Source organism: Eurosta solidaginis, chromosome 1, assembly GCF_040869045.1.
Source record: "Eurosta solidaginis isolate ZX-2024a chromosome 1, ASM4086904v1, whole genome shotgun sequence".
NCBI classification, from domain to species: Eukaryota; Metazoa; Arthropoda; class Insecta; order Diptera; family Tephritidae; genus Eurosta; species Eurosta solidaginis.
In genome coordinates, this window is record NC_090319.1 from 275,545,846 (window position 1) to 275,564,744 (window position 18,899).

At 37.9% G+C, this 18,899-nt stretch overlaps 1 protein-coding gene across 2 annotated transcripts in view; it reads right to left on the bottom strand.

Annotated features, from left to right (window-relative positions):
- The window catches only part of LOC137237337 (uncharacterized), an 84,537-nt gene extending 66,298 nt beyond the window's left edge, over window positions 1-18,239 (bottom strand). For both annotated transcript variants that reach the window (XM_067760862.1, XM_067760863.1), the window contains exons 1-2: window positions 18,106-18,239; window positions 17,640-18,022 (exon numbers count right to left, since the gene is read on the bottom strand). In XM_067760862.1, coding sequence (XP_067616963.1) covers window positions 17,640-18,022; window positions 18,106-18,112 — 390 coding nt within the window. In that variant the 5' untranslated portion in view covers window positions 18,113-18,239. The remainder of the gene's footprint in view (window positions 1-17,639; window positions 18,023-18,105) is intronic.
- Between the last annotated feature and the right edge of the window lie 660 nt (window positions 18,240-18,899).

Below are 18,899 nucleotides of genomic sequence, written 5' to 3' on the forward strand. Positions count from 1 at the left end.
CGCTGGATTTCAGTGCTGATGTTGTTGCTAGTGTTGATGCTGGTTCCCAAATAAACGAAGTCTTTTACTATTTCGAAATTATAGCTGCCAACAGTAGCGTGGTTGCCAAGGCGCATATGCGCTGACTCTTTGCTCGATGACAGCAGGTACTTCGTTTTGTCCTCATTCACCATCAAACCCAACTTTACCGCTTCTTTTTCCAGTTTGGAGTAAGCAGAACTAACAGCGCGGGTGTTTAGGCCGATGATATCAATGTCATCAGCATATGCCAGTAGTTGCACGCTTTTATAGTATATTGTTCCAGTGCGGTTAAGTTCTGCAGCTAATATAATTTTCTCCAGCATCAAATTAAAGAAATCGCACGATAGGGGGTCACCCTGTCTGAAACCTCGTTTCGTTTCGAATGGCTCGGAGAGGTCCTTCCCAATTCTGACTGAGCTGATGGTGTTGCTCAACGTCATTTTGCACAGCCGTATAAGTTTTGCGGGGAAACCAAATTCAGACATAGCGGCATATAGGCAGCTCCTTTTCGTGCTGTCGAAGGCGGCTTTGAAGTCGACGAAGAGGTGATGTGTGTCGATTCTCTTTTCACGGGTTCTTTCCAAGATTTGGGGCATTGTGAAAATCTGGTCGATGGTAGATTTACCAGGTCTGAAGCCGCACTGATAAGATCCAATCAGCCGGTTCACGGTGGGCTTCAATCTTTCGCACAATACACTTGAAAGGACCTTATATGCGATATTAAGAAGGCTGATTCCACGATAGTTGGTGCATTTTGGAGTATCCCCCTTCTTGTGGACTGGGCAAAGAACACTTAGATTCCAACCGTCGGGCATGCTTTCGTCCGCCCATATTTTGCTAAGAAGCTGCTGCATGCGCCTTACCAACTCCTCGCCGCCGAACTTGAATAGCTTCGCAGGCAATCCGTCAGCACCCACGGCCTTGTTGTTTTTCAATCTGGTTATTGCTATTCTAACTTCGTTATAATCAGGCGGGGGACATATATTCCATCATCATCGATTGCGGGAGCGGGTTCTTCATCTCTGCGCGGTGAATTGCTGCCTCCATTTAGGAGAGCAGAGAAGTGTTCCCTCCATAATCTAAGCACTCTCTGGACATCAGTTACAAGGTCGCCGTTTTCATTCCTACAGGAGTTTGCCCCGGTCTTAAAACCTTCCGTCTGTCGCCGTATTTTTTGGTAGAATTTTCGGGCGTTAATCCTGGTGGCTAGCAGCTCAAGCTCCTCGCACTCACGCCTTTCTGCTTCTGCTTTTTTCTTCCTGAAAATCAGTGTGGCTTCAGCCCTGGTAAATCTACCATCGACTAAATTTTAACAATGTGCCAAACCTTCGAAAACAAAAAACCCGAAAAAAGAATTGACACACATCACATCCTCGTCGATTTTAAAGCTGTCTTCGCCAGCGCGAAAAGGAGCTGCATTTATGCCGATATGTCTGAGTTTGGTTTCCCCGCAAAACTTATACGGTTGTGCAAAATGACCTTGAGGAAGAATATGGAAGTAAGAATATGGAAGGAGCCGTTCGAAACTAAAGGAGGTTCCAGAAGGGAAACACTCTATCGTGCGATTTCTTTAATTAGAAGCTGGAGAAAATTATACTTGACACAGAACTTAAATGCTCTGGAACAATATTCTATACTGCCGTCAATAGCAAAAAGGCAGTAAAGTGTTTAAAGTGAAATCGGAGAAAGTTGAATTTTTATTTGGGTCATTTACGATTTATCAAATAAAAATCAAACTTAAAGCCTGCTTTATCTTTCACTGCGAATAGTTTGTAAATGAATAAATTGTAATCACAGAAATTTATTAGCATTAAAATTCCAGTGAATACCGTGCAGTTACTGGTGTATACATTGATATCATCGGCTTGAACACCCGCGCGGTAAGTTCTCCCAAAGCAATATAGAAAACGGAAAAGATGAGTTAGATGGTAAATGATGACAAAACGACGTTCCTGCTATCATCGAGCAAAGAGTCTGCGTATTTGCGTTTTGTGAGCCATGGCCCTGTTGGTAGCCATTATTTCGAAATTTTGAAAGACTTCGTTTATTTGGGAGCAAGCTTTAACACAAAGAACAAACCCAGCTCTGAAATCCAGCGAAGAATCACTCTTGTCAATAAATGCTATTTGGACTAGGTAGCCAATTGAAAAGTAAAATCTTCTCTCGGCAAACTATATGGTGCTGAAGCGTGAACGTTGTCATGGTTCATGCTCAGTTGAAACGGCTCTGGAAGTGCTCGAGAGAAAAGTTCTTCGAAAGATTTACGGACCTCTACGTGTTGGCGAGGGCGAGTATCGAAGAAGATTTGATGATGAGCTGTAGGAGCTTTACGCAGAAATCAACATAGTCCAGCGAATTCAAACGCAGCGGCTACGCTTGCTGGGTGATGTTATACGAATGAAAGATGATGATCCGCCTAAGAAAGTATATATTTTTATCGGAACACGCCTTTGAAAGCAGAGGAAGAGGGCGGTACCCACTCGGCTATAAAGACTAGGTGGAAAACGATTGAAATTATTTTGGTGTGAGGAAGGCGGTAACCGTTTAAAAGGTTAAGCGCAAATTACGTAAGTGAGACTACACTCATAAAATTTTGATCCATAATTACGTTAATTGAAGTTGAGTACTTCAGGTAAGCTTTGGTGATTACTTAATCGAAATAATATAACGGCAATTTTATCAAAATAATCTATAGCATATAAAGTCATTATCACATAATCGGTATGTTTTTTTATTAATGGAGACAGTTAGTACCTACTTGATAAACATATAAACGTTTTATCACACATTTTTATAGTATGTATATATGTATGCATATACATATACCACTTTGGTGTAGAAAAAGAATTTTGTTGTAATTTTTGATAGCCAAGTGTTTTAGCAATTGGCAGCTAAATGCATTTTTTCATTTTGTACCAAACGAGGAAAAAAATGTACCAAATCATACAAAAATGTACCAAAAGTGTGAATTTGAACCATACTAGAGCGATATTCTGCTTCTTTATCCAAAAACTGTTTTTAGTCAGGAAACTTTCTAACACAAATTAAAGGTTGTATAACAGGGAAATACGATTTGGAAAGAAATACTTTTCCAGCAGAAATAATAAAAGAAATTTATCGATTGAAGCGTACAATTAATCTTTATCTTTCTTTCAACATTTTATGTACAAAAGATTTAGATTCAGGTATAAAAGTTGACAAATTGTCGCCTACATATGTACTAATACCTCATGTTTCAATCACTACATTTACAGTTCTTCTTCTTTGAGTTCTTTAAATACCTCAGTTGACAAACATCTTTTTTTCGTATCTGTATTATGACAACTACTGTTAGCTGATTTCATCAAGTCTTTAGTTTTTATTAAGTTCGAAACTGTGTTTATTTGAAGTATATTTCTACACTTAGTTTTAATTAAATTTTGTATAGAAAATATCCTTTCTTTTTAAGGCTCTCATGCTCTGCTAAAGCTCTAAATTAGAATTAATTTTCTCTATTTTATCAAATTCAGATTTCGGAAAAAAGTCCATAACTAAAGGCTCAATACTATTTGTTTCACCGCTTAAAATACTTTCTGGTGGATGTTTTACAGCCCACAACAAAGTTTTATCATTCAAATGTATTTTCTTTAATAAAGTACTTCAAAATTGTATATAAAATTATTTAGCACAGCTCTTAAATATGTGTACGTCATCTTTTTCGAAAAGGTTGTTTGATGGAATAATATCCATATTAATACAACAGTAAACTTCATCTGGGGTTAAGTGATTTTCGTCTGAATCAATATTTAATATAGAAATAGAACTGGAGTCTAAATAAGATCCTAATATATAAAAAACACGTGTCACACGTTTGAGGCCAATGGACTCCTAAACTACTGAACCGATTTTGAATTTGTTTTGCACCCCGTGTGTAGTTTGATCTAACTTGAAATATAGGATAGGCTATATCTCAGTTTATAGTCGCAATATTATTTTATTGCCATTTTTGTATTTGTTTATACGTAATAATAAAATGTTGCGTATACGCAGTGGCACTAATATTTTCAGGTGGTGCGGATATACTTCCGTGTAATTGCTTGGTGTTTAATTAAACAACCTGCTTATCAATAAAAAATATTATAGTGAATGATATCAAGTATAGCACATCACCAGGCCCACCGAGAGGGGGGGGGATTCTCAGGGGGCCCGCGATTTAGAGGTACTATGACATTTTTTTTAATTCAGGAGAGTCTTTAGTTGTTTCATGTGCAATTTTTAAGCCGAATTTCAAAAGCAACGAAAATCTGCATTTCGTTTTAATATTATAGTGAAGTGTGAAAAATAAAAATCTATATATATAAAAAGAAAGGCTAAAATGTGTGTTAGTTGGTCGCCGGTGTTTGAAGAGATGCGTCTGTCGATTTTGTTCAAGCTTTCACACAAGTTGCGTAAAACTCACGCGGTGGTTACTACATAGGTTTGGTTACGATCGACGTACAGGGTCTCGAGATATAGGCCGAAACGTGGCCCGGGTACCCCTAGAATGTGTTTATAGAATATTGATAACAAATCAAAGCTGTTGATGAGTGCTTTAGTATAGGTAATTTTCATACCCCTGGGTGACTAGGGTCTCGGGATATAGGCCAAAACGTGGGCCAGTGAATACCTAGACAGTGTTTATACAATATGGATATCAAATGAAAGCTGTTGATGAGTGCTTTAGTACAGAGTAATATATTATCCAGAGACGGACTGGGACTGGGATTAGGACTAGGACTGGGACTGAGACTGAGACTCGGAGTGGGACTGGGGCTGGAATAAAATACATATAACCCTCTGGGACAGGCAATAAGGGATGCAGAATAATGAGAAGGAATTGAGAGAAGAGAAAAGAGAGAGGGAGAAGGAGATTTAGAAAGGGATAGAATGAGACGAAGATGGAGATAGATGAAGCGAAAAAAACGGAGGGAGGGCAGAGTCAGGCGGAAAAAGCTTATTAAAATGTATGCAGATAGGCCAAATTTAGGGCAGGACAACATTTGCCGGGTCTTCTAGTTTTTTTATAAAATTTTTTATTTGGTAATAAATAAATGTATGCGAATATCTTCAGACTGCATTTCTATATTCACATTATTTATTTCTTTTAAAATATAAGAAAGAAATGTAAAATATACTTTATAAATAGGACTTTGAAAATTTTCAGATATAAGATTAATATTTTGATTACTGGTTTTATTTCCAAATACGTAAAGATTAAAATAATACTTGAGGGCATCCCATTCCTCAAGAATTCTATCTATGGCTGCTTGTCTAGAAAGCAACCTTATACCGAAATGTTCTTGAAAACTCTGAAAGTCTGCCCACCCAGGGGCTGTTATAAAAATGGTAGTATACGTCTTTTACAAATTTATCAATTTTGTTGGGAAATACATCACAATCGGCCATTGAAGCTAATTTAAAATGTGACAAACACATCCATTAATATGCAGATTTGGAACAACTTGCTTCAGCCTTGCTTGCACTCCGCTTTTTGCTCCCATCATAACCGAGCAATTGTCGGCAGTGAAACCAATCATTTTTCAAGTGGTATTGAATGGTCTTTCAAAGATTTAATAATGCCATTAAAAATACCCCCCGTGCTACTATCGGTCAAAGGTATCAAATCTAAAAATCTATCAATGCACTTTTTATCAAAAATTCGAATCGAAACTGCCAAATTTTTTGATATACATATATCAGTCGTTTCATCTATTATTAGAGAGTAATAATTCTTCTTACAAAATGCTATTATGGATTTATAATTTTCTGGCCCTGTGTTTTGAGTTATTATTTTCTGTGCTTTAATTCCATTGATACAAAATTTGTTCACAATTTTAGAATCAGTTATGCTATTTTTCACAAGCATATTTAAATGATCCATAATTGCAAAGGCGGCCACCGTGGTGTGATGGGTAGCGTGCTCCGCCTATCACACCGTATGCCCTGGGTTCAACTCCCGGGCAAAGCAACATCAAAATTTTAGAAATAAGATTTTTCAATTAGAAGAAAATTTTTCTAAGCGGGGTCGCCCCTCGGCAGTGTTTGGCAAGCACTCCGGGTGTATTTCTGCCATGAAAAGCTCTCAGTGAAAACTCATCTGCTTTGCAGATGCCGTTCGGAGTCGGCATAAAACATGTAGGTCCCGTCCGGCCAATTTGTAGGGAAAATCAAGAGGAGCACGACGCAAATTGGAAGAGAAGCTGGGCCTTAGATCTCTTCGGAGGTTATCGCGCCTTACATTTATTTTTTTTTTTTTATAATTGCAAATGGTAAATTGTGTTCGGCAACAAAACAACTTAACTATATATTTTCTACGAAAAATTTAAAACGGTTTTGTACATTCAGAGCTGCTTTGCAAATGACAAAAATGTACCAAATATGTCAATGTAGTACCAACGTACTTTCGGGAAGCGAAATGTACCATGATTATCATCACTGGCTAGAATCCGTAGAAGTGACAATTCGATATTTACACAACAAGCGATGATTAGTTGATCCAGAGATTTTCAGTTTAAGGTGTAGCATAACTTACGAATATATCTAATATATAAAATTCTTCCGAAACGGCTGAACCGATTCTCATGAAATTTTGTGAGCATATTGGGTAGGTCTGAGAATCGACCAACGTCTAACTTTTTTTCGCTACGTGCCTAGGGTCTTGAGATCAAAACGTGAACCCGAGTACCCCTAGAATATGTTTATACAATATGGATATCAAATGAAAACTGTTGATGAGTGCTACAGTACAGGATAATTTTCATACTACTGGGAGGCTAGGGTCTCGAGATATAGCCCAAAACGTGGACCCGGGTACCCCTAGAATGTGTTTATACAATATGGATATCAAATGAAAGCTGTTGATGAGTGCTATAGTACAGGATAATTTTCATACTACTGGGAGGCTACGGTCTCGAGATGTAGCCCAAAACGTGGACCAGAGTACCCCTAGAATGTGTTTATACAATATGGATATCAAATGAAAGCTGTTGATGAGTGCTATAGTACAGGATAATTTTCATACAACTCGAAGGCTAGAGTCTCGAGATATAGCCCAAAACGTGGTCCCGAGTACCCCTAGAATGTGTTTATACAATATGGATATCAAATGAAAACTGTTGATGGGTGCTATAGTACAGGATAATTTTCATACAACTGGAAGCTAGGGTCTCCAGATATAGCCCGAAACGTGGACCCGAGTACCCCTAGAATGTGTTTATACAATATGGATATCAAATGAAAGCTGTTATACAGGATAATTTTCATACAACTGGGAGGCTAAGGTCTCGAGATATAGCCGAAAACGTGGGCCGTAGTACCCCTAGAATGTGTTTATACAATATGGATATCAAATGAAAGCTGTTGATGAGTGCTATAGTACAGGATAATTTTCATACAACTGGGAGGCTAGAGTCTCGAGATATAGCCCAAAACGTGGACCCGAGTACCCCTAGAATGTGTTTATACAATATGGATATCAAATGAAAGCTGTTGATGAGTGCTATAGTACAGGATAATTTTCATACTACTGGGAGGCTACGGTCTCGAGATGTAGCCCAAAACGTGGACCAGAGTACCCCTAGAATGTGTTTATACAATATGGATATCAAATGAAAGCTGTTGATGAGTGCTATAGTACAGGATAATTTTCATACTACTGGGAGGCTACGGTCTCGAGATGTAGCCCAAAACGTGGACCAGAGTACCCCTAGAATGTGTTTATACAATATGGATATCAAATGAAAGCTGTTGATGAGTGCTATAGTACAGGATAATTTTCATACAACTCGAAGGCTAGAGTCTCGAGATATAGCCCAAAACGTGGTCCCGAGTACCCCTAGAATGTGTTTATACAATATGGATATCAAATGAAAACTGTTGATGGGTGCTATAGTACAGGATAATTTTCATACAACTGGAAGCTAGGGTCTCCAGATATAGCCCGAAACGTGGACCCGAGTACCCCTAGAATGTGTTTATACAATATGGATATCAAATGAAAGCTGTTATACAGGATAATTTTCATACAACTGGGAGGCTAAGGTCTCGAGATATAGCCGAAAACGTGGGCCGTAGTACCCCTAGAATGTGTTTATACAATATGGATATCAAATGAAAGCTGCTGATGAGTACTATAGTACAGGATAATTTTCATACAACTGGGAGGCTAGAGTCTCGAGATATAGCCCAAAACGTGGACCCGAGTACCCCTAGAATGTGTTTATACAATATGGATATCAAATGAAAGCTGTTGATGAGTGCTATAGTACAGGATAATTTTCATACTACTGGGAGGCTACGGTCTCGAGATGTAGCCCAAAACGTGGACCAGAGTACCCCTAGAATGTGTTTATACAATATGGATATCAAATGAAAGCTGTTGATGAGTGCTATAGTACAGGATAATTTTCATACAACTCGAAGGCTAGAGTCTCGAGATATAGCCCAAAACGTGGTCCCGAGTACCCCTAGAATGTGTTTACACAATATTTATTTATTATTTAAATTCGACGACAAACTATGGTCGACTGCATAACATAAAAGATATATAAATATACAACTCAAAAGATAAAATTTAAGATATATCGAGATTTCAACAATGTTATATTACAAACAAAGAAATATTAATGAACATTACTATTTAATTTCAAAATATAATAATAATAAGAAATATGAGTAGAAATAAGATCTTATGCCGAAATCTTATACTGGCGGAATGCATCAGATTCCGCTCAGCATGATATCGGAATGCAGTGGATTCCAATCTCCCTGTTGGAATGCATCAAGATTCCAATCAGCATGTCATGGGAATCCGGCAGTGCTAAGAGTAGTATAATGAGGATACGCCATCACAAGGCATAAAAAAGTAACATGACCTGTGTTGTTGGAATGCACCGGATTCCAATCAGCTCGATGCCTGACCCATAAGATTATACTGCCGGAATGCATACGATTCCGGTCAGTGACTCATGAAAAAGCATGTTTTTTACGTTGTTGGAATGCACCAGATTCCAATCAATACAGTACTGTCTTGTTCCTTCTTAATAATACATGTTGATAAATGTTCCTCCATCCTTAAGCGAAATAGTTCCCGTTTTTTATCGAAGGAATAAAATGCCGGCAAATTAAATTAGCTTGTATCTCTTAAAATAGATAGGCAAGTATTGCATTACGTATAGTGGCAAAAGTACATTCAACACTGATGCAGCTATACAAGTCATTGTAGTGCGCGCACCAGATAAGAAGAGGATTATTTTTAGTAAAGTTTCGTCGACAAAGGGGTAAATAGAAAGGAACGGAGTGTCTGGATACTCTAGGGGGAACCGCAAAAAACAAGCGGCTGAGGAGGTCCGCGGAATCAATTTCTCCAATAATGAGCTTATGGATGAACAATACCCCCAGTAATATTCTCCGATTTTCCAGAGTGGGTAAGTTAATAAGAAGAAGTCTACTTCTGTATGGAGGAAGGTGGAGACTTGAGTCCCAATTAAGGCCACGCAATGCAAATATCAAAAATTGCTTTTGAACTGACTCAAGACGCTTTATATGCTTTTGAGAAACAGGGGACCAAACGCATGAGCAATACTCGAGTATTGGACGAACCAGCGATGTGTAAAGAACCTTAGTGAGGTACGGATCATCGAACTCTTTAGCCCATCTTTTAACAAATCCAAGTAAACCCAAAGCTTTGTTGGCTATAGATGAAATATGCATGTTAAAATTCAATTTCGGATCAAAAAGGACACCTAGATCATTTGCAATAGATATACGCTACAAAGGCGTACCATCTATTACATAAGATTTCAATGCTGGCTTCACTCGGTGAAATACTTACATTTAGAGCAATTTAAAGCTAGTAAATTTGTTGTGCACCAACATTGGAACGAGTCCAAGTCGGCCTGAAGAAGATCCAAGGAACTCAAATTGGTAGGACAGTAAGTGTAGCAAAGTTTTACATCATCCGCATACATTATAGTATGGGAATATAATATTGTCTGTGGCAAGTCATTAATGAAAAGGGCAAAGAGCAAAGGGCCTAGATGACTTCCCTGGGGTACGCCGGAGGAAACTCCGAACGATTCCGACAGATTGCACTTGAACAGGACTTTTTGGGTCCGGTTAGAAAGATAGCTTTTCAGCCACATTAATAGGTGAAACGGAAAGCCCAGTAAATCAAGCTTATGAATAAGCAACTCATGGTTGACGGTATCAAATGCTTTGCTGAAGTCCATGTAGATGACATCCGTTTGCTTGTTCGCTAAAAATCCTTCCATAACTATAGAGGTGAATACAAGCAAATTTGTAGTGGTTGACCTTTGACGAATAAAACCGTGTTGGCATGCAGATAAAAGACTAGAACACTGATATTGCAGTTGACTGGTGACAATCTGTTCAAAGACTTTAGGAATGACTGAAAGTTTAGCAATACCCCTGTAGTTTTCAACTTTTGACCTAAATAAATAAATAAATTTAAGGCGCGATAACCTCCGAAGAGATCTAAGGCCGAGCTTCTCTTCCAATTTGCGTCGTGCTCCTCTTGATTTTCCCTACAAATTGGCCGGACGGGACCTACATGTTTTATGCCGACTCCGAACGGCATCTACAAGGCAGATGAGTTTTCACTGAGAGCTTTTCATGGCAGAAATACACCCGGAGCGCTTGCCAAACACTGCCGAGGGGCGACCCCGCTTAGAAAAATGTTCTTCTAATTGAAAAACCTTATTTCTAAAATTTTGACCTACTACCTTTTTTATGCAGGGGTATAATAAAAGACTGTTTCCAAAGGGCCGGGAATGACGCAGATCCCAGAGATAGCTCAAATAATTTTAAAATAGGCTTATACATGTTTTCGGCGCAGTACCTAAGCACGCAACTAGGAACACCGTCCGGTCCCGGAGAAAAGGTGAGCTTCAAAGATTGAAGACTCTGAAGAACAATATTACCATCAATAGCAGGATTCCTAATGTAATTTGAGCTATCTAAGTGATAGGGATATTGACCGGAATGAAAACCACTGGATGAATACGTGGACTTAAAGAACTCAGAAAATAGTTCAGCAACGTCGTCATCAGTGCAAGCTTTTTTACCTCCAAAGGTTAATGAGGAAGGATACCCAGAAGTTTTCCGCTTTGAATTTACGAAACTGTAAAATTTTTTTGGACTTCTAAAAAATTGGGCTTTACAACAACTCAAGTAATTTTTATAACAAAGCTGATTAAGACGGTGAAATTTAGAACGAGCTATTAGATATTTAGAGAGGTCTGCAGATGCTCCAGATTTCTTGAACCTCTTATAAAGCCTAGATTTAATGTTACTAAGTCTGATAAGTTGCCTTGAAAACCAAGGAGGCTTATTCGAACATAGGGTATAGCGAGTAGGAATGCAGGTATCAAAGAAGCCATCAAGCGTACTGTAAAATATAGAGATAGCCGAATCGACATCAGTGCAAGCATAGAGATCCGACCAATCATGGGAAGCCAACAGATCATTGAGCATAATGAAATTCGCTTTGTAGAAGCATCTAGTTCGGGGACGAGACTGTACTTGAATCCTACGGGGTAGGCTGATATCAAGTGATATCTCTAGCGTAGGGTGAAGAGGGTCTTCTGGAAGGGATAAAGGTGGTATTCGCGTAAGGGCAGTACCCACCGAGCCATCCACAAATATTAAATCCAGCATTTTATTTCCACTATTTGGAACATTGTTAATCTGTAAAAGAGATGAGTCTAACAAGCAATTGAGAAACTCATGTTGAGCAGTGGGAGTTAAAAAGTTTGAATCACTTATATTAACCCAACTAACTGTTGGCAAGTTAAAGTCACCAACAACAACAAGTCGATCGTTATCTCCCAACTGCGAATGCAAATCACAGATGGCCGAGCTATGACTAGCATAAACATCCATATCCGAACGAGGTGGTATATACGAACAGCAAACAATTACGCTATAGCTACCGAATGAAAGCCTAACTGCTATGAATTCGATATGAGAGATATTGTCCAGCGAAATCAACTCAGACGATAGGTTAGATTCAACAGCAATAAGGACACCTCCCGCTCTAGAGATGCGATCACGCCGATAAACAGCATATTTATTTGAAAAAACCTCAGAATTGTAATTATCAGGCTTTAGCCAGGTCTCCGTAAAAGCTACAACTTGTGCAGAAAAGTTGAAAGAATTAAGGAAGAATGGAACAAGTTTTGATCGTAAACCACGAACATTTTGGTAATTAATGAGAAGACGGGACAGATCAGCAATTACCTTTGTGTTGTTATTACTGTGTTCGTCATACCGTTTTTTGGCTGTAATAAAACAGGTTCGGCCCTCGCCTTTCTCGTGAACAAGTGAACCACAGTATGCTTGGGCCAAAAAGAGGAATCAAGTACCTTATCGAAATATTCATCTGAAAGGGATATTTTAAATGAGGAGATGTCTCTCTCATATTTAAAGTTAAATTTATACACATTGATGTTACTAGTGGGTGCAACACCAAGTTTAGAGCAAACGTAATGAGCAATGTCATTTTCGGTAAGCGAGGCGTGTAATCGGGACACAAATACAACCCTACGAGGTGGCACGGCAGTCACCTGCAAAGGAGTAGCGGATAGCGCACCAGAGAGCTGGGAAGGTGCGGCCGTTATAGCGTTGGTTATCGAGCCCGTACTATTTTTTTCAGGTACACTTGTATCGTTAGCAACAACCCCAGTATCGGTAACTGTTATTGTTGGAGCTAAAGATACCGGTGGAGGAGTAGGATGAATTGAAGAGTCCAGCGAAATCAACATTGGTGACGTAGAACAAACAGCCGTAAAGGTACCACTATTAGTTCGTGCATTCTTGTGGAGATTCCTGAGCTGCATTGTTCATAACGTCTTTGGTAAGCCTGTTCGTATCAGTCAACGCGGTTGAAGGGACATTCGTAGGAGGACAGCTTTGACCCTGACTCGAAGACAAGTTGGAGTTATTGTTGGGCATACATTTCTTACGTTTTGGGGATTCAGATATCACTTTCATTTTTTTAAAGTGAGCCTCCATCGTTTTGAATCTTTCGTTAAGGTAAAAGCTCGCATGTCATTTTCTACGGAACGACAATCATGACATGTCCAGTTCAGTCCAATTTTGCTGGATATTAGGTCAACCATCCGACCACCTATGTGAGAGAAACCGGCACAGATAACATGAGCCATATTATCACAGAGCCAACAACAAACATAAGTATCACCACGGGAAATTTTCTTTTGATTGGTGCACTTCTTGACACAGCAATCCAACATAATTGCAAAGTTAAACAAACCCAAAAGAAAAATAGGCAAAAAAACTATGAGTATAGGATAAGTTGAACAGCTGTTCAAAAATTATGGGCGAGAGTTATTTTGGAGCACTGGATGCAAATCGCAAGACAGCGTATAGCTAGCAGCGAACACAACACAGAGCAAAAAGGGCACACAATGACTTGCTAATAGCAGCTACCAACAAAAAGGTATGCAGTTATCACAAATTTTTGTGAAAATCTATGATATATGAACACACAGACTGAATGTTTAAATTGCACAAAAAGCCACTATGTATATTGCACTGTGTAAAGATTTAATACCAAATTAAACTTATAAACTGTTTTCTATTATATGAATAAATATTTATAAATGATAAAACTTGTTTACAAAGTAAAAAGAATAACAATTCGAAGAGCGATCAAAAACACGTACGCGCACGGCAAGGTTATCAAATGAAAGCTGTTGTACAGCATAATTTTCATACAACTGGGAGGCTAGGGTCTCGAGATATAGCCCAAAACGTGGATATCAAATGAAAGCTGTTGATGAGTACTATAGCACAGAATAATTTTCATACAATTGGGAGGATAGGGTCTCGAGATATAGCCCAAAACGTGGACGCGGATACACCAAGAATGTGTTTTTACATTATGGGTATCAAATTGAAGCTGTTGATGTATGCTTTAGTACAGAGTAATGTGTTTATACAATATGGATATCAAATAAAAACTGTTGATGAGTGCTATAGTACAGGATAATTTTCATACTACTAGGTGACTACGGTCTCGAGATATAGGCCGAAACATCTACCTGGATACACCTAGAATGTGTTTTTATATTATGGGTATCAAATTGAAGCTGTTGATGTGTGCTATAATACAGAGTAAGTTTTACACCGCTGAGTGACTAGGGTCTCGAGATATAGGCCAAAACATGGGCCCGGATACCCCTAGAATGTGTGTCTATTATGGAGATCAAATAAAAGCTGTTGCTGAGAGCTCTAAAGTTCATTGTGATATTTGATTTAGCCGCATCAACCTGGAAAAACTGATAAATATGCATGCGAAGCCGAAATAAAGACAAGAATTAATAATACCCACATACATATTTACATAAGTCCTATTCGATTTGCCTGAAATTTCGTATATAAATTTGCCTATATAAGTATTTACGATGCTTTTTTCCGGGAAGTATACCAGAGACGGACTGGGACTGGGATTAGGACTAGGACTGGGACTGAGACTTAGACTCGGAGTGGGACTGGGCTGAGACTCGGAATGGGACTGGAATGAAATACATGCCACCCTCTGGGACTGGCAAGAAGAGATGAAGAAGAAGGAGAAAAACTTGAGAGAAGAGAAAAGAGAGAAGGAGACTGAGAAAGAGATAGAATGAGACGTAGATGGAGATGAAGCGAAAAAGACGGAGGGAGGAATGAATAAAAATATTAGGAAAAAGTGTAGAGGGGCAGGGCAGAGTTAGACGGAAAAAGCTTATTAAAATGTATGCAGATAGGCCAAATTTAGGGCAGAACAACGTCTGCCGGGTCTGCTAGTTTTTATAGTAAAAATGTTTACGCATATAACGGTTATGTGCTTTATTTATTTAAAATTAAAAAAAACATAATTTTTAACCAAAACACCTTACAGAATTTTACACTGCACTGCCATTTTTCTATTATTTACAACAACAGTTTTGTTAGTTACATTGGTCTTAGTTGCAGTTTGTGCTAATGATAAGTCATTGCGCTTGCAAGAGGCTGAAGAGGAGCTGAATGTGCTGGAATCAGTTCTACAAGAACTTTCCCTTAATAACCATACGAATCATGAGCTGATACAAATTTAATTTATACAAATTGAAAGAAAAATATTTAATGTTTATGTAGATATGCAGAAATGTGCAAAAGAAAAGTGAGCTATTTTTTATTATTTTTCCCCATTATTGCTGCGATAATTTTTATGAATACTGCATGCTTTGTTACTGTATTGTGAACACCACACTTGCTGTTTTTTTCATGTCGATAAATAAAATAAATTTGCGGATTGTGCTTGCAAATAACGAGTACTTTGAACTACGCTGGCAAAAACGAAACGAATGACCCTTTCGACGAAACAAAATTACTTTCTGCACTGAGGGAAATCCGTGGCTATTATCTCCACATATAATATAATTGTAACACGCCAATGTCTGTATATTGAAGATATAAAAGAAAAATTGATGCCAGGGTCATTATCAGAGCAACTGAGTCCAAATCAACAGTTTTTAAAATTTTTGTGTATGTCTGTTTGACCTAACATCACTCAAAAACAACTGCATAAAATGTAATGCAAATTTCGACGTTGTGAAAACAGGGCTCTCACTTAAAGGTTAGACTACGTTTTAATCCGGTAGGTCACTAGAGTCTAGACCCCAAAATATGAACCCGGTTAATCATAGAATGTGTTTGCACAATATGGATAACAAATGAAAGCTCCTGACGAAGGCTTAAAAACAGTGTAACCCTTTCCGAGTGGATCAGGGGTACCCCTGGAGGTATTTTCACCAAATATATATCAAAAGGCGTATTGACGGAGGTTTTAACTTACGATATCTTATATTACAATGTCTTACTTTCTTCAAAAAATTATCACCTTAATAGGAGCCAGAGGTATTGGTAGGACGTAAAATGTTGTTCATGTTAATAAAATAACTGATTTTAAGCAGCCCAATTAAAATCGTCGCTCCAAGCGAAGAAAGACGCACTCAGGAAATTTTCAGACAAGCTTCATACATTATACGCGATTTATTCCTTACCAATGATGCGACTATGTTTGTAAGTCTTTTTTCACCTGCAGTTACTAAACCTTTTTTAATTGTATTTGGTTCTCAACTGTATCTCCAAAAATGAAAATGATGAGACTTTATGTGGAATTCCTCGCATACGAAATAGCGGGCATTAGCTAGTTCCAAATAAAAGTTGATAGTCCTTTTCTCTAAACATTGACTTTTTATGCGTGTTCTAATCATACTCCAAAGTGGTGTAAATGATAAAATATTCGTAATATTACATTTCCACTTGGCGAAGAAGGCGTACCTTCAAAATGAATATTTTTTTGAAGTGTTTACTTTGGCCTTACTCGCATTTCGATTAACCTTGCCTGCAAGACTCGACCGCCAGGACACCAATGCAACACAAGAAAATGCACTGACGTAATTTACTGGTCACAAGTTGAGCTATCGATTTGCTATTGAAGTGTTATTAATTTGATATCGATAATGAAGGTTGTCGACGAGTTATCGCTTTGTAATCGACTATTTATGGAGAATCTATTGATATGCTATCAAAAAGTTGGCACAACGGTTTGCTTGCAAGCAAATTGACATGGAGTGACAGAACCATTTCCTTCAAAAATAGTTCCAACTCTTATCCTGTCGGAAAAGTCAACGACAAAGGCTATCGATATATCACCAAAAAGTCTTCGATTTGTTAAAGAAAGGTTACCGATTTGTTTCGTAGGGTTACCGATTTGTTGTCGAGGCTTCACGAATTTCTTATCGCAATTTTATCAATTTTGTATCGAAAAGTTATCGACTTGTCCTTAAAAAGTTATCGATTCGTCCTCAATTTCATTCGAAAACAAAATTGAACATCTAAGATGGCACAACGCCGAAACTGGGTTGTATCCAAACCGAAATTGACAAGACATTAGAAAAAATCTTTCAAAAATAGTTCCAGCTCTTATCCTGCCGGAAAAATCAACAACAAAGGCGATATAACATCAAAAAGTTATTAACTTGTTTTGGGGGGTTACCAATTTGCTATCAGGGCTTCAGGCATTTTTTATCCGAATTTTATCAATTTTGTATCGAAAAATTATCGATTTGTTCTTAAAAAAGTTATCGATCTGATATCAAAGTTTGTCGATTTCTTCTCGGAGTGGTATCCATTTCATTCGTATGATTTATGAAACAGATACCTATAAAACTTCAATATAAATCAATATGTAACCAAAAACTAGACGAAAACACTTAACCGCCAATAAACCGACAGTAAAAAAATAATTTTTGGTATCAGTTGTTACCGATGAAAAGCAGGCAATGAACTTCTCAAAAAGCACGAAATATTTATTTCTAGTGAAGTTAACTCAGTTTTGGTATAACGTCACCTCCTTGGCATCGTTTGAACATCGAACTTCACGAGTACTCGGCACTCACGTCTAACTAAATCTAAAATTATTCAAATAAATTATCGCCTATTCGTAATTTCAAGCAATTTTTCTATCAAAAAAAAAACAATTAAATAATAAAAAATTTTGTCAAATACCAAAGACTCGCACAAGTTATACTAACCTTCTCCGGATCCGGATATCCTGGTGGTAGAGTAGGATAGCTTGGATTTGATGAGATAGGTGTAAGTGTGGTATTTTCCAAAGGCGTAACAATTTCTCCTACTGTGGTTGATGTAGTTGCAGTTTCAGAGCTAACTGTGGTTGTTGTATGCCCAGGAACTATAGGATTTAGGGGTGTTGTCGTTGGCCGTCCAGGATTGACCGTGTTTATTAGTGTAGTTGTTGAAATAGTAGGCCGTAGTGTAGAAATCGAATCTAATTTATTTAAAGCATCTTCCAAATCACTCTCCAATTGAGCTTTATCAACGGCTAAAACTATTGTAGACACACAAAACGCTATTGAAGCTATGCCCAAGAATATGGCCACATTTTTGGCTGTTAGAACTAAAAAGTGAAAGATATTTTTTTCTGTAGAATTAATTTATTTTATTTATAACTCTAAAACCATAAGGTTTATTTTCACTTACAAATCATGTTTGTACAGCTGCAGAATATGTTTTTATATATATTTGTTGTTTTATGTAACTTGGTTAGCTAATTTGTTCGTAGGAGTAAAACACTCCTCTAACTAAATAATTGTTTCTGTTGTCACCAAAACTTTGATGGCATTGATTATTCGCTTTATAATAAATGAGTTAAATTTTTATACAAATCAGTATTTTTATCTACATTTATACATATGCATTTATATGTATATAGTGTACGCGCATTAGCATGGGTGTATCAAAAATTTAGTTTATAGAGGGTAATTTGGTACCGTCTATATTAAAACCATTTGAAAATCGTTTTATGGCGAAACAGCTCACCCCTAAACCCCGAATAGCCGCGTGGGTAGAGAAACCACATGTTTGGCCTAAAAAAGTTGTTACAGTATGAGAAGTTTCCCGCTGGACGCGTGTTTGACCTTAAAATTTCGCAATCGGGACCTTTGTCGGCCTACGTGCACTGGTGCTCGTACCGGTGGCCACTCTAACCTAACATCTCAAATCCTCAATTCTACGACTGACATTTTCTTAGAGGACGCCAAAAAATTGCAAAACATTTAAGTGCAATATCAAGAGTCATATAACCATACTACAATGAAATAAGGAACAGCAGACTTCTGAGTGGATCAAGAGCCGACATACATAAACTTATAGCGTTCTAAAACGTGGATGCAAAACATTTGTTTGTATAAATGCACAGCTCTTGTTAGAATACGTGGAAGATAATTCGAAAGCCACTTTCTGGAAAATCTGGGTAGATTAGCGGAAATACGGGA